This window comes from Podarcis tiliguerta (genome assembly GCF_965153285.1).
Source record: "Podarcis tiliguerta genome assembly, chromosome: 9".
In the NCBI taxonomy this organism is placed as follows: domain Eukaryota; kingdom Metazoa; phylum Chordata; class Lepidosauria; order Squamata; family Lacertidae; genus Podarcis; species Podarcis tiliguerta.
The window spans coordinates 3,004,569-3,017,475 of NC_139542.1; the positions used below are offsets into that span (position 1 = coordinate 3,004,569).

The 12,907-nt window shown below is 43.1% G+C and overlaps 1 protein-coding gene across 10 annotated transcripts in view; it reads right to left on the reverse strand.

The window, feature by feature from the left end:
- The window catches only part of LOC310657667 (perlucin-like protein), a 126,245-nt gene that overhangs the window by 473 nt on the left and 112,865 nt on the right, over window positions 1–12,907 (reverse strand). For 6 of the 10 annotated variants that reach the window (XM_083398716.1, XM_083398709.1, XM_083398717.1 and 3 more), the window contains 3 exons: window positions 7,953–8,039; window positions 6,503–6,654; window positions 4,638–4,747 (listed from right to left, as the gene is read on the reverse strand). In XM_083398716.1, coding sequence (XP_083254842.1) covers window positions 4,638–4,747; window positions 6,503–6,654; window positions 7,953–8,039 — 349 coding nt within the window. Of the gene's footprint in view, window positions 1–4,637; window positions 4,748–6,502; window positions 6,655–7,952; window positions 8,040–10,032; window positions 10,132–11,760; window positions 11,872–12,567; window positions 12,670–12,907 lie in introns of all 10 variants that reach the window. The other 4 variants (XM_083398710.1, XM_083398711.1, XM_083398712.1 and 1 more) reach the window with 2 other exon arrangements.

Sequence of the window (12,907 nt, forward strand, 5' to 3'; positions counted from 1 at the left end):
CTTAACAGCCACCCACAATTGGGATTTTTTTTCTCCCCAGATTTTGGAATTCTAACCATGTAAAAAAAGCTGTGGTTTAAGACTGTATGTGAGGTGTGATACATAAGTAGCAGTCAAGTACAACATTCCTTGTTTTCCTGCAGTGGACGTGTGATGGGATGTTTGGTCCAGGCAGTCAAAAACTTCCATTTCCTCCTGCACTGGGACATACTTCCTTTTGCATGTGACTAGAGGTGGGCGTATCCTTACCTGTCCAGGTAACAAAAGGTCCAGGCACGCAGCACACACTCTCTCTTTTTTTGGCTTCCTCCTTTGTTGGACAAGGAGCTTTTTAGCTAGAGATGCTCTGTTGCTTTCAGCCAACAAAGGGATCTATCTCCATATGGGATACAGTGGTGCCTCGGAAGACGAAAAGAATCCGTTCCACGAGTCTCTTCGTCTTGCGGTTTTTTTCGTCTTGCGAAGCAAGCCCATTAGCGGATTAGCGCTATTGGCGGTTTAGCGGCTATTAGCAGCTATTAAAGGCTTAAGGGATTAGCGGATTAGCTGCTAAAAGGCTATTAGTGGTTATTAAAGGCTTAAGGGATTAGCGGATTAGCTGCTAAAAGGCTATTAGCGGCTTAGATCAGCTGATAAGCGGCTTAGATCAGCTGTTAAGCGGCTTAGCAAACAGCTGTTAAGCGGCTTAGGGGCTTGGGAAAAGGGGGGGGGGAGGGGAAAAAACCCCCAGGAATCGCAAGACATTTTCGTCTTGCGAAGCAAGCCCATAGCAAATTCGTTTTGTGAAGCACCTCCAAAACGGAAAACCCTTTCGTCTAGCGGGTTTTCTGTCTTGCGAGGCATTCGTCTTGCGGGGCACCGGTGTAGTTCTGCATGTATATGCTTTGTAACTAAATCTGCCTACAGGGATCCAGCTGTGTATTGATGATGCTGTGAGTAAACTTCCTTTATTGACTTTAAATAATATTTTTGTTTGTTTATTCTTTTATAAGGGATATAAGTGTTGAACTGTTTCTGTAAATCTAAAGGTTCATCATTGTTTCACCCGTTGTGTATACCTTTAAGGGGCCAGAGCAAGGGCCAGAGCAATAATGAGATCCAGCTTCACAGCTGTGAGGCATAGCAGGTGCTGCTGAGTTGCATTGATTAAGCTGTGTTGGGAATTGGCTGCAGTATATAAGGTGCAGCACCTAGCTCTGTCATTCACCCTGGGGGATGGGTTGGTGGTTGGGTCGTGTTTGTTTGTAGATGTATTTGGTGTATAAGGAGTTTTTGTTTTTCTTATTAAAACCTTGTTTGAGTTATTTTTGAGTCCCTTCTTTTTCTAATGCATGGTCTCCCCAGCAAGCTCTCTGCAGCGTTACTACACTGCGAAAAAGCCAACAATAAGGGGTCTTACCAGGAACATACAATTCAATTCTGAATTGTATGCTATTGAGAGGCTTAAGCAAAGCCTGCAACCAGGTACCTGCTGTGTGCTAAAAAGAGAATGTAAAACTCTGCAAACATGAATTTTACCAAACTGCAGTAGGCAATGGAAGACAGGAGTGCCTGGGGTCATGAAGAGTCGGACACGACTAAAAGACTAAACAACAACAACAAAACTCTGCAAAGTTATATAACATGCTAGCACAAGTGAGGAATGATATTAATAAACAATATATCCTCCACGGCCTCCCTGAACATTCCCACATTCTAACCATTTTTTTAAAAACCACAGCAACAACTGTGGGTCAAGACTGTCTGTTTTCTTTTCACATGTAGTGATTCCTCATAGGAAACTGCAAAAAAAGTGAGGGTGTCACTATGGAAGGCTCTTTGGTGCACACAGGAACTTTCAGTCAATTTATTTAACAATTTTGGGCAGTATGCAATGCAGTACTTCTGCTATTGCCAGGATTTCCATTTCTGCAACGGAATTGGCCCTCTCTCCTTTCCATATGCACCCACATCCTCCTCAGATCTGCTCTCTATCATTGTGGGTTTTGGAGAGAGGGTTTTGGAAGAGAGATCCTTACTCTCTCATAGTTAGCCGAGTAGTGATTGTTCTGAGCATATTAAAACCTTGTTAGATTTGCATCCGTCTTCGTCCACCTCATCTCACATCCATCACCCACCTCATGCATGAGAATAGCAATGACACTATACAGAGACAAAAATAGCTAAGTCTACAACTGAAATACAAAATGTAATCTATAACCACAAAGCCATTATAGGGTTGATTGAAATGATATAACTCTCTTATATATATCTTATCAAAATCTAACATGAAGGTTCTAAGTTTTTTCTAATCAATTATCCATACAGTTGTACCTCGGGTTACAAACACCTCTGGTTACAAGCACTTCGGGTTACAGATTCTGCTAACCCGGAAGTAGTACCTTGGGGTTAAGGACTTTGTTAAGGACAGAAATCGTGCAGTGGGCAGCGGGAGGCCTGATTAGCTAAAGTGGTGCCTCAGGTTAAGAACGGTTTCAGGTTAAAAACGAACCTCTGGAATGAATTAAGTTCATAACCAGAGGTACCACTGTACTTGATTAAGATATCACCCTAGCCCCACGCTTATTGTAACTTCTGGTAATGCCTTGCATTCTCCAGTGTCCATTGTATTCTGAATCAAGTCCCACTACACAGCACTAAAATTCTGTGGTAAATGTATTCTATAACTGTCATGAGACAAACGTCTTGAGAGCAGAAGCAGTAAAACCTACAAGGCCTACACAATCATTCAAGCCTACTGTTAACTGTTAACAGCAAACTGCTAAGTCACTGTGAACCGTGACTCATCTTGAGTGTTGACTCATTCTCCCTATAAAAGTAGCCAGCCTCTTTGTGTTTCTCTGTGCCAGTGTGTGTCTCAGCCAGTGTGTGTGTTGTGTTGTTGCAGACAGAGTGGCTCTAGAACTCTAGTAAATCAGTAACTAAGACTGTGGCTCTGTGAAGAGTTAGATAGCTGCTATGAGCACTCTGTGTATGCTCTTTGACTATGCTGTTTATGAACAAGTTTATTTTCTTCAGTAAAGGTAAAGGTTTTGTTTTGTTTATAAAGAAGACTCTGCTTTGATTAATTTACTCCCTCATTTTTAGCTCTCCGTGAATCTAGTAAATTGATATTAGTAATAATGGTGTAGTAGGTGTTTTTTTACTCCCATGAGATGTTTGGGTGAGATCTGCCCTTTGATCAAGTCAAAGATCACATACAGTAGTGGCTCCCAATTGGTGGTCCACGGACCACCCATCCAGGGGCTCCATGGTCCATGGTAAAAACCGCTGCAGAGATATCAAAATGTTCAAAGGTACATTTTTGAAAAACAAGGGGTCTGCAGCACTTAGCTAACTGGGAACCACTGGCATACAGGGTTTTGAGCTCCCAGCTAGTATTATACAACCCCACTGCCCGTTTGTAAAGTTTACTCAATACCTTTGCCAAAAAGGATTAGTGGTTGGTATTGGGTGCATCAATGAAGATGAATGTCAATGGATTTTGTTCCAGGAGACATTGCACAAATTGAAAGTGACCCTCTGTTAATCTGGACTTGGAAATAAGTGCCAGACCAGCTCGCTGTTCTACTACCTAGCTGTGGATGAGTAAGATCTTCTCTGACCTTATCAATGCATCAACACAAGCTAAAAAGAGTTGTTAGATACTTAAAGGGAACCATGAACTGTCTTAAACTGCCAGCTGCCAGAAACTCAAACCATTAGGAATCTGTCAGGGATTCTTCAGTTGTGATTCCTGTTTTGCAGGGGGTTCGACCAGATGACCTTTGGGGTGTCATCCAACTCTAAATTTCTATGTGCTTATGATTCTATTCAAGAGAGTGAGATTCATCTACCCTATCTTACACACTTACTTCATCTGCTCCTGTTATTTTAGGTTAGAAATTGCTGGCTATTCAGATTGTTTAGCAGATAACTGCAGAAATACTTTCCTAAAGAGAGGGTAGCTCAGCTTTAGGTTCCTGCAAGTCCTTTTGAAGCTGAGCTAATCAGCACAAACCATTTATAAGGATGCTTTCAGCCTCTTCCGAATCACTGCATTCACTAGGTTAGAGAAGCAAGAATAGCCTTCCTGCCTCTCCAACCTTGTGAGAAGAAGCAGGCACTCATCTGGATAATGATGTGGAGGAGTACATATGTAGATCTTTGGTAATAGAAAAAAGTGCATGGCAAAATATATTTGGAGAGGGAAAGGATCAATTATTGTCAGGGAACTGCAGGCAGCAAGGGAAGAAAGAATCAGAGGGTACAGAGAGAGGTCTCCACTGATCAGCAGTGAGTCCTCAGAGGACAGAGAAGAGAGCAGTGAGTCTGGGGAGGAAGGGGTGCTTCAGAGAGAGGGGGATCCACGTCACAGGGAAAGACGGAAGGGGCTGGGCCGTTGGCTCTGTTGGTCTCGAGGGAGAGGGAAAAGAGAAAGTAGTTAGAGCAACGCCTCGTGAGAGACGGGTCGCTTTGTTTATTCTGCATGTAATCTTGTCAGAAAGCAATAAAGAAAGGAATTTATGGCGGCTGGCCTCGAGAGTGTCTCTGCTAAGTGCAGCAACGGAGGGAGGAGGCACCCTCACAATTATGTAAACAAAACCTGCAACTTTTTGGAATGCATGCCATTAACAAATGTTTCTTCAAATACTTACTGGACTGCAGCCTCCATTCCTGAGAGCCACGACCATTTCTTTCCCTTGTCTTTAAAGACTCCAATCCAAAAAATCATTTTGCGGTGTTTTACTTCCTTGTTTATAAAATACTAGGGTGGGGAAAAAGAAAAACAGAAAATCATCAGTAGGAATGAGAAGCCGGGCACTTCTCTAAGAGCCTTTCTAGACAATGTCCCTTTCTCTGGGAGACTGCAGCCCTTTACCAACATTCAGCAGGCATAAAACAAACACATTTCAAAAGGAGCAGGTGTCACCTTTGAAGACCCAATCAACATTTTTTTGGGGGGAAGCAGTGATCAAAACTATACAGTGGTACTTTTATACTATACAGTTTGGTACTCAAACACCTTGGTTCCCAAATGCCAAAAACCCGGAAGTAAGTGGTTTGGTTTTGGAACGTTTTCCATAAGCCGAACGTCCAATGCAGCTGTTGGCTATTGTTTCCGGGGCACCTGCACCAATCAGAAGCTGCGCCGTGGTTTTCGAACATTTTGGAAGTCAAACAGACTTCTGGAACAGATTAAGTTTGGCGCTTTTGTTTTTGCTATTTATTTTGCCTTTTTGTTTTTGAGGATTTTTAGCTTAATTTGTTTTTGTGACTGTGTGGAACCCAGTTCAGCTACTGATTGATTGAGGGTGTGACTCTGGAAATAGATAAAAGAATCCTGTCCAAACAATGACTATCATCAATGTAGGTAATAAAATAATAATAATTTTAACTTCTATCATCTACAAAACTGTCTTATTTATTTTATGGTACGGTACATTGGTTATTACTTTCACTTTATGGATCAGTGGTCTTGTTAGATAGTAAAAGTCATGCTAAATTGCTGTTTTAGAGGTTGTTTTTAAAAGTCTGGAATGGATTAATCCATTTTGCATTACTTTCTATGGGAAAGCGGGCCTTGGTTTTAAAACGCTTTGGTTTTGGAACTGACTTCCGGAACTGATTAAGTTTGAGTACCAAGGTACCACAGTACATAGTATTCCAACTATGGTTATATCAAGCACCAAGAATAATTGTGTACTGACGATGTGCTACTGTGCCCCTGATCCAAATTATGATGATGCTGATGATGAATAATGATGATGGAATCAAGGAAGCATCCCAAAGAGGAAATATTGCAGTGAAGGGTAACTTCACCTGCCCTCACCGAGACTGGCTACATATGTCTTCCAGTCATGACAGAGAGTTAAAATTTCCAGATACTATAAATGACTGTGCCATAGAACACTTCATCTTGGAACCATCTAGTGGGACAGTGACCCTGTGTAGCAAATACTCCAATTTCTGCATCCATGTTTGTTGGTTTGTTCCAGAACTACTGGAATAAGTCTGGTTGTGGTATGCTTGATGGGTTGATGATGGGGGTCTCACCTATGTCTGTGCCCTGCAGCACCCCAGTAGCCCCTCTGCCTGGGCTAAGGGGCTGCGAGGGGCTATACCTTGCAAGCTCCTATAGTCATCTCCATGATACTCTCATGCCAGAGGGTTAGGGTGGTGAGGGAAACCTTTTTCCTAAGCACTCAGTACATCTCAAAGAGCAGAGGAAGAATCTACAGGAAATCCAAGGGATAGATTTCCCTCAAGTATCTACTCCTCCTCTTCTTTCAAGACCTCCTTCCTGACTGCCAGCATCAGAGCTCAGCAGCTCTAAGAAACCTCATTGAGTCCCAGATGGTAGCAGCTGGTCCCTGCCCCACCCACCCTTTGGTTTGACTGGTGGAGTTGCTGTCTTGGCTGCATACAGGTAGATATGACCTTCTTAAATGGATAGTGATGATAAGAACCCTTTGACTCTAGGAGATCCCCTGTCTTTTCTATACACGGCTTTGATGCTCACCTGTTCTTCCCTTGTTTCCATAGAAATGAGGTGGGCGCCTTCCTTCTCACACTTTTTTTTGGAATCCATCCATGTGCGTAGCTCAAGAGAAAAGAAATAGAAGGCCCTTGAGTATAAAACCCAACCATCATTCAAGTTTCTAGTAAGGATGTCTTTGAGTCAAGCAGATATGGAAAGAGAAAACAAGACAGGGAATTTAAGAGGAACAACCTTGTACATCTTTGCAGATTTCAAATATTTTTATTAAGTTCATTTCTGCAGCCACATAACATATATTCACCTAGGAAGCTCAGAAATATTAAAACAAGAACAACATTAACTCTTCAATCCCTTAATGATGCTGCAGGAAATACCCAGGGGGGGGGGCATAGCTGGAACAGGGAGCACAGTGAAGAACCTTTTATTTGAGGGAATAGACAAAAGATGCATGTTCCTTCACAGGCCTTATCTGAACCCCAGGGGCCTCACCCACTTGTTTCCACCTGGATACTCAGGGCAGCATCAGGGCAGACTTGAAGGTTGGGAAGGGGGAGTAGCTGTGGTTTATCAAAATTCTCTTTCTCTCTCTAGGCTAACTGTCCAGTTGCGGATGTGGGGAGGGGAATCTAGAGTGTGTATTCCTGGCATTGGCCAACTGGTACAGATGAAAGATTCTGCTGGTTTACCAGCTAGTTTGCTGCCTAGCAGTCTCTCTGCCTGAGCTGACAGGATGGATCCAGTGGGCTTCCAATGGCTCTGGGGGATATTCCAGCTGATCTGACTGGTGCTCCTGCCGAGCTTTGGCCGAGCTCTTGAACAACCGAACAACAACAACACTTTATTTATATGCTGCCCATCTGACTGCGTTTCCCCAGCCACTCTGGGCGACTTCCACAATTGGACACCAACCATTAAAAACTTCCCGGAACAGGGCTGCCTTCAGATGTCTTCTGAAGGTCAGATACTTGTTTTTTGCCTTGACATCTGGTGGTAGGGAGTGTCACAGGGCAGCCACAACTACCCAGAGGGCCCTCTGCCTTGACTAGGGCCATTGACACAATTGGCCCTGAGTGCCCTCCCCTATGTCATACACCAATCACCCCACTGCCCAGCAGTCTCTCTGACCAAGTTGGAAGAAGTTGCCTCGGAAGTGCTATTCAAAAATCCCTCTCCCATGGGTGAATATAATAAAGGAAGGGTCTTTTAGCTGACCTGTTTTGATTGTCTCTGTTACAGGAAAGAATGACAAAGTCTTTTCTTTCCTAACCATAGAAGCTAAATCAATTCAGCAGATCAGGAGAGCTGAACTGAATATCTCTGATGTTTCCCTAGGGCAGCTCCATGCAAAGGAGAGCAGCACTCTGCTCTGGCTCTAAGAGTATTCAGCTGGGGGGGGGGGGCTTTCAGCTGGGGCAGAATCAGGGCAGGTTCCCACTGCACTACAATTCTTCAGCATCATAGGGTAGCGTACCAATTTCTTTTTGCAGTTCTTCATTTTTCTTGGAATACCACCGCATTTCCTCTGATTTGTTTTGAGCCACAGCGAGTATTTGGAAATCTAAAATATTAGAAACAGTTCAAGGGAGTAGTATCTGAAATAACAATCTGCAGATATTAAGAAACCACGTCCAAACATTTTATAACTCTCTATCCTAAAACAAGAAGCAGAGCTCCGGGATCGGGTTCTTATGAATATGAGGGCAGACTTGATTCTCTGTGGCTGAGATCACCAATGCAAAGCCTCAGAAGACCCCTGCAGCTGGATCAGACCAAAGACCCATGCAATCTGCTATTCTATTCTCATATTAAAAGTGGCTCATGAAGTATCTTTTATGTTGCCTCCTATGTTTCCCTTTCTGCAGGGAATCACAGGGTCACAAACCAATTCTCCACTGAGTCACACAGTAAAGCCAAATATGCAAAGATTACTTTACGGTTTTCAATTATGCTTTCTGAAATCTAAGAAAATACAGCCACCCAAACTCTTTTCCTGATGAATATTGGGTTGCATTCCACATAGTTCTATAGAGGACGTTATGTAAGTGAAGGAATTTCTCTTTGTGCAATGCAATCTCCAGCCCCTTTCCCTCTAATCTGTTCTGAAGTTTCCCCCTACCCTGGAGAGCAGCTTTGGTGATGGCAGAAGGGAGAAGTGGGGGCAAAGTTCCCTTGTGCTAGTGCTAAATCTTGCACAAGCACAAACATTGTAAAATGTAGCACCCTGCTTGTGGTTAACGCTTAGCTGGAATGAAATATTCAACGCAGCAATAGAGAAATTAAAATAATAATTTATTTGTCAGACAAATAAATGATAGGCACAGTGGTATATGGTTCCCAAAGCTCTGCCTACTCCAGCCCTGATGGCCAGCACTTATATTTCCTCAGCCCAGCCCCCTTGCTCCTCCTTTGGCTGCCTCTGTCCAATCAGCCTGGTTGAAATTCCTATTGGCTGTTTGCTAGAACCAATAATAAAAGATACACCCATTTCCTATTACCTTTTATGGGAGACAAAGAGCTATATTTCCTTCTATCCATAAATGGCAGACAAGTAGCCATATATCTTACATTTGCCTCGACAAGGCACCTTAATTACCAGATCACCTTTTGCCCCTGTTGCCCCTTCATTCCAAAACAAATGGCTAAAACAGATGGCTCATGGTATTAAATTCTATCTTAAACAGAGATCTTGGGTTCACATTCTCACACATCATCAATGAAATAAGAATCTAACATAAGAATCTAACATTTCTTACTTTCTAAATCCTTTGCATCATTACATTAAGCCAATAAATCTCATACATAACATAGATAGCTTTTTAGAAGAAAAGGCCTTTTCAAAGTAAAAAAGGAACTCAGTAAAAAAACAGCTTCAAAAGGAAGCCTCTTTAATTTGCACCCCCCTTTTCCAGCCAGCTGCTTTTCCCATTAGCTCTTTGCCCTTTAACCTTCTCAGGATACCTTAAACCTTGGGAAAATATGGCTAGAATCTGATGGGAGGCACATGGTATTATTTTCTGTTAAACAATAAATCTTACTATTTACCAACTCTTAATTAGTGTTTTTGCAGCTTGATTGTATTCTGTAATATGTATGGTCAGTATAACCTTTGCTCCCAGCCTGTAATTCCCTTTTACAACTTTGAGAAACTTGCCTCCTGCTACTGCTATAAATCAGGGGGGCCCTTGTCCAGGAGAGCAGGAAGAAAAACACTGCCAGAGTACTTAGCCAGCTGGTTTCTGCCTGGCATGAAACATACAAACATTTGCAAATATATTTTTAAGCTCATTTTAAAATAGGAGGCCTTGATCAGGTGCCTCAAAAGTACAGTGTGATGGGAGAGGACAGCATTTCTAGTGGGGGGATGTGAAAATCACAACTGTCTGCTTTTCTTCCTGCTGAGCAATGAAACAGTGATAAACTCTATTGGGTGATGAGTTTCATTGAATGTTTTGCTCACAAAATATGAATCCCAAAGTCAACTAAAGGAATTGAAGTTTGTTTAAACTAAACATGTCCTACCAAAAGTGAGGACATGCATATGAAACGCTTACCATCCTTGTCCACATAGAAGGGTTCCATGCCAACAACAAAGGTACGAATCATGTGCATTGCCTCTTGAAGCTCCTCTCTGTTTTTCATTTCCTTCTGATCTAAGGAGGAGGTAGGTAGAAAAGAAATGAAGAAATTGTGTTCTAGCCCACTACTCTGATGAGCTAGAAGAGGGGATACTTGGTTTCAAACTGCTTTTAATATTGATTTGAATTGCTGACTTCTAACATGCCTCGGGATCTTAGGGAGAAGTATGAATAAAAAAATCAAACCAACAAAAACATGAATACGAATTCTATTAATATTTTCTGGCCTCAGCTCTTGTTTTGGGGGTTCCCATTCCTTGACTGTGGCTGCCCTGGGAGCCTGAAGTCCTGTTTTCATTTAGCCTGTTGCTTCTGTCATCAGATGGTTTGGCCTTCCTTTGAGAGCTTTAGATTTTTGGGTGTCCAGATACACCTGTCCTCTTTGTCCTGTGGACTTGCATTTGCCAGGCTGCTTAGAATGTGCAAATTCTTGAATCATATGGTTCCCTCCCCCTGAGCTTTGCTTACTTTGGAGTGCCATTTAAAAAAATCAATTAGCTGTGCAAACAGGTCATGTGTTCATCTATCCAGTGCTGTTTTCTAGAAAAAGAGGCACTGGAACTCAGCATGAATGCCTCCCTTGTTCTTTTAGAATGGCATTTACGCACATCTGAGAGGTGTGATAACTGAGTCCTGATGAATTCTGGTTGAAAAAAGCCCTGCATTTACCTTGATATTTAGGTAGGCTCTGGACCCACCCACATTAGCCATGGCCTTAACCTCTGTAATCTGTTTTCCCCAAGCACTTTCCTTCATGGGACTGGAGCTGAAGCAGAGGGCAGGTGTCATGAATGAGTCATCCCCCAAGAGAAGTTTGCAGCTAGCTCCCAATGAAGGAAGGAGCTAGGATGAGAGAAGGTTAATTACAAGACAAGATGATTATAGCCGGGAGCCACCTCCGCTGCCCGTAGGAATGCCAACTGATAGCAGAGTTCCAGGAAGCCAGTCAGCAGCTTGCCAGCATGCTAGTGATGAACAAAATGCAGGGGCTAGAAATGAAAGCAGCTTAGAAAGCGGGAAAGATCACGGAAGTAATCTCTCAGACAATGAGGAAGGGACGGGAGCTGAGCCCCTCAGCCCAAGGTCTAGGAATATGGGGAGTGTTCAAGACAGAATACTTCACAAAAGGAAGTTCAGCTGTTTCTGGTCTCGCCGAAACATCCACCTTAGAAGGGACACCTTTGATTTATGGACGGACGGCTGTGCTTGCCGCTCTGGTGATAAATAAATATTATTTTAAATTTACTACGCTCATTGTTATCAAGACTTACTTTCCTTCAAGGGACTGGAGCCCTAGCAGAGGGCAGGGAGGCGAGAACCAGGAATGGGGGCTCTCCCACAGGAAATGAGGATTATTTGGGAAAGGAGGAGAGAATGGCAACTGGGAAAGGGAATTGCCCAGCATGTCCCAGGGACTTGTGTTATCCTTTGTTTCTGTTCCAAGTGCTGGAACTCACTTATTCAGGGAGAACAAAACAGTGTCATTGCTCTCAATGAATGACAGCTATAACTCCCTCCATGATATCAAAGAGAGATGAAAGGGATAAATGGAAGCTGGATCCTGCCATCTCTTTTTGGAAATGCTTTTGGCATTGAAGCAAAGCACAAGACATTAGTATCAATGTACGCCAATTATGTACTTACACAGAATGTAAACCAGCAGTGTCATGGCAATAGTGATGCAAATCTCAAGTATGACAAATCTTTCACCCGTTGGAGATTGGAAGAAGGCAACCAAGTCCTGAAAACCAGATGCTTGAAGAAAGAGAATTCTACTTTAGCCATCAGTAGCCAACAAACCCTTGCCACTCCAGGAAAAGGGTTTCCATATGCTGTGGCAGCCATCAGCCAGAGACAGTCACTTGCTCAGGGGGTGGGCCCTTGGGAGAATAAGCAGGTGGAGGAAGCAAAGCAAGATGGCTTGCTGCTTGAGGAAACTTTTCTTACAAATGGATCAGAAGACAGTAGCCTTTGTTACTAAAGGACTTTTTGCTCCCCAAACAAATGACAAGATGCTCCCTCTGAACACATAATGCCACATACAGAAGCTGGGCTGGACTGGCCATTGGCTCTTATTTTGATGCTGCTGATGGGGCAGCAGACTAACTGAGGAGGTTCAGTGCAGCTTGTGTGGTTGACATATTTCTGCCCACCACAGCACCTGCTACCTGAGGCAACTGCCTTATTCTGCCTAATGATGGCGCCATTCCTGGCTGCACACAGTAAAGGAACACCACAGCAATCGGCAAAGAGTTGGCTGAATCCTGGGGTTTCTGTGGGGCTTAGTGGATCTCTGGCACCCAAAGAGCTGTGTGGGCTTTTCTCTGCACTCCTCCCTAGCACAGCATGACTGGTTCCACTCCCTGCCTGTCTCTCCATCAACTTCCCTTTCCCATGCATTCCTCTACTTTATGAGAAACCTCATTCCATATGCCTGTGCTGTATACAGACCAACAGTTGCTTTTGCTCTTGCTTTACGCTTTCTGTACGCTAGATGTCTTCTGGATGCTGCACGCTTTGCAGGCGTTGGCTTCCCCATCTTCTCAGTTTTGTCTGTGAAACAACAAGTTATTATAACATGGAGGATAAGACTATGAACACATTGGTTGGATGGTGGGTGTTTAACCTTCCAAACTCAGAGTATAAGTCTCCTGTCAAGCATCAAAGCTCACAATATTCACTTCTGTTGTCCTGCACTTAATCTCCCTATTACAGGAACATAAATTTTAAAGTAGATGCACGTCTACAAATGTCAAGGATTTCATTGGTACAAAGCTGAAATGCACAACTT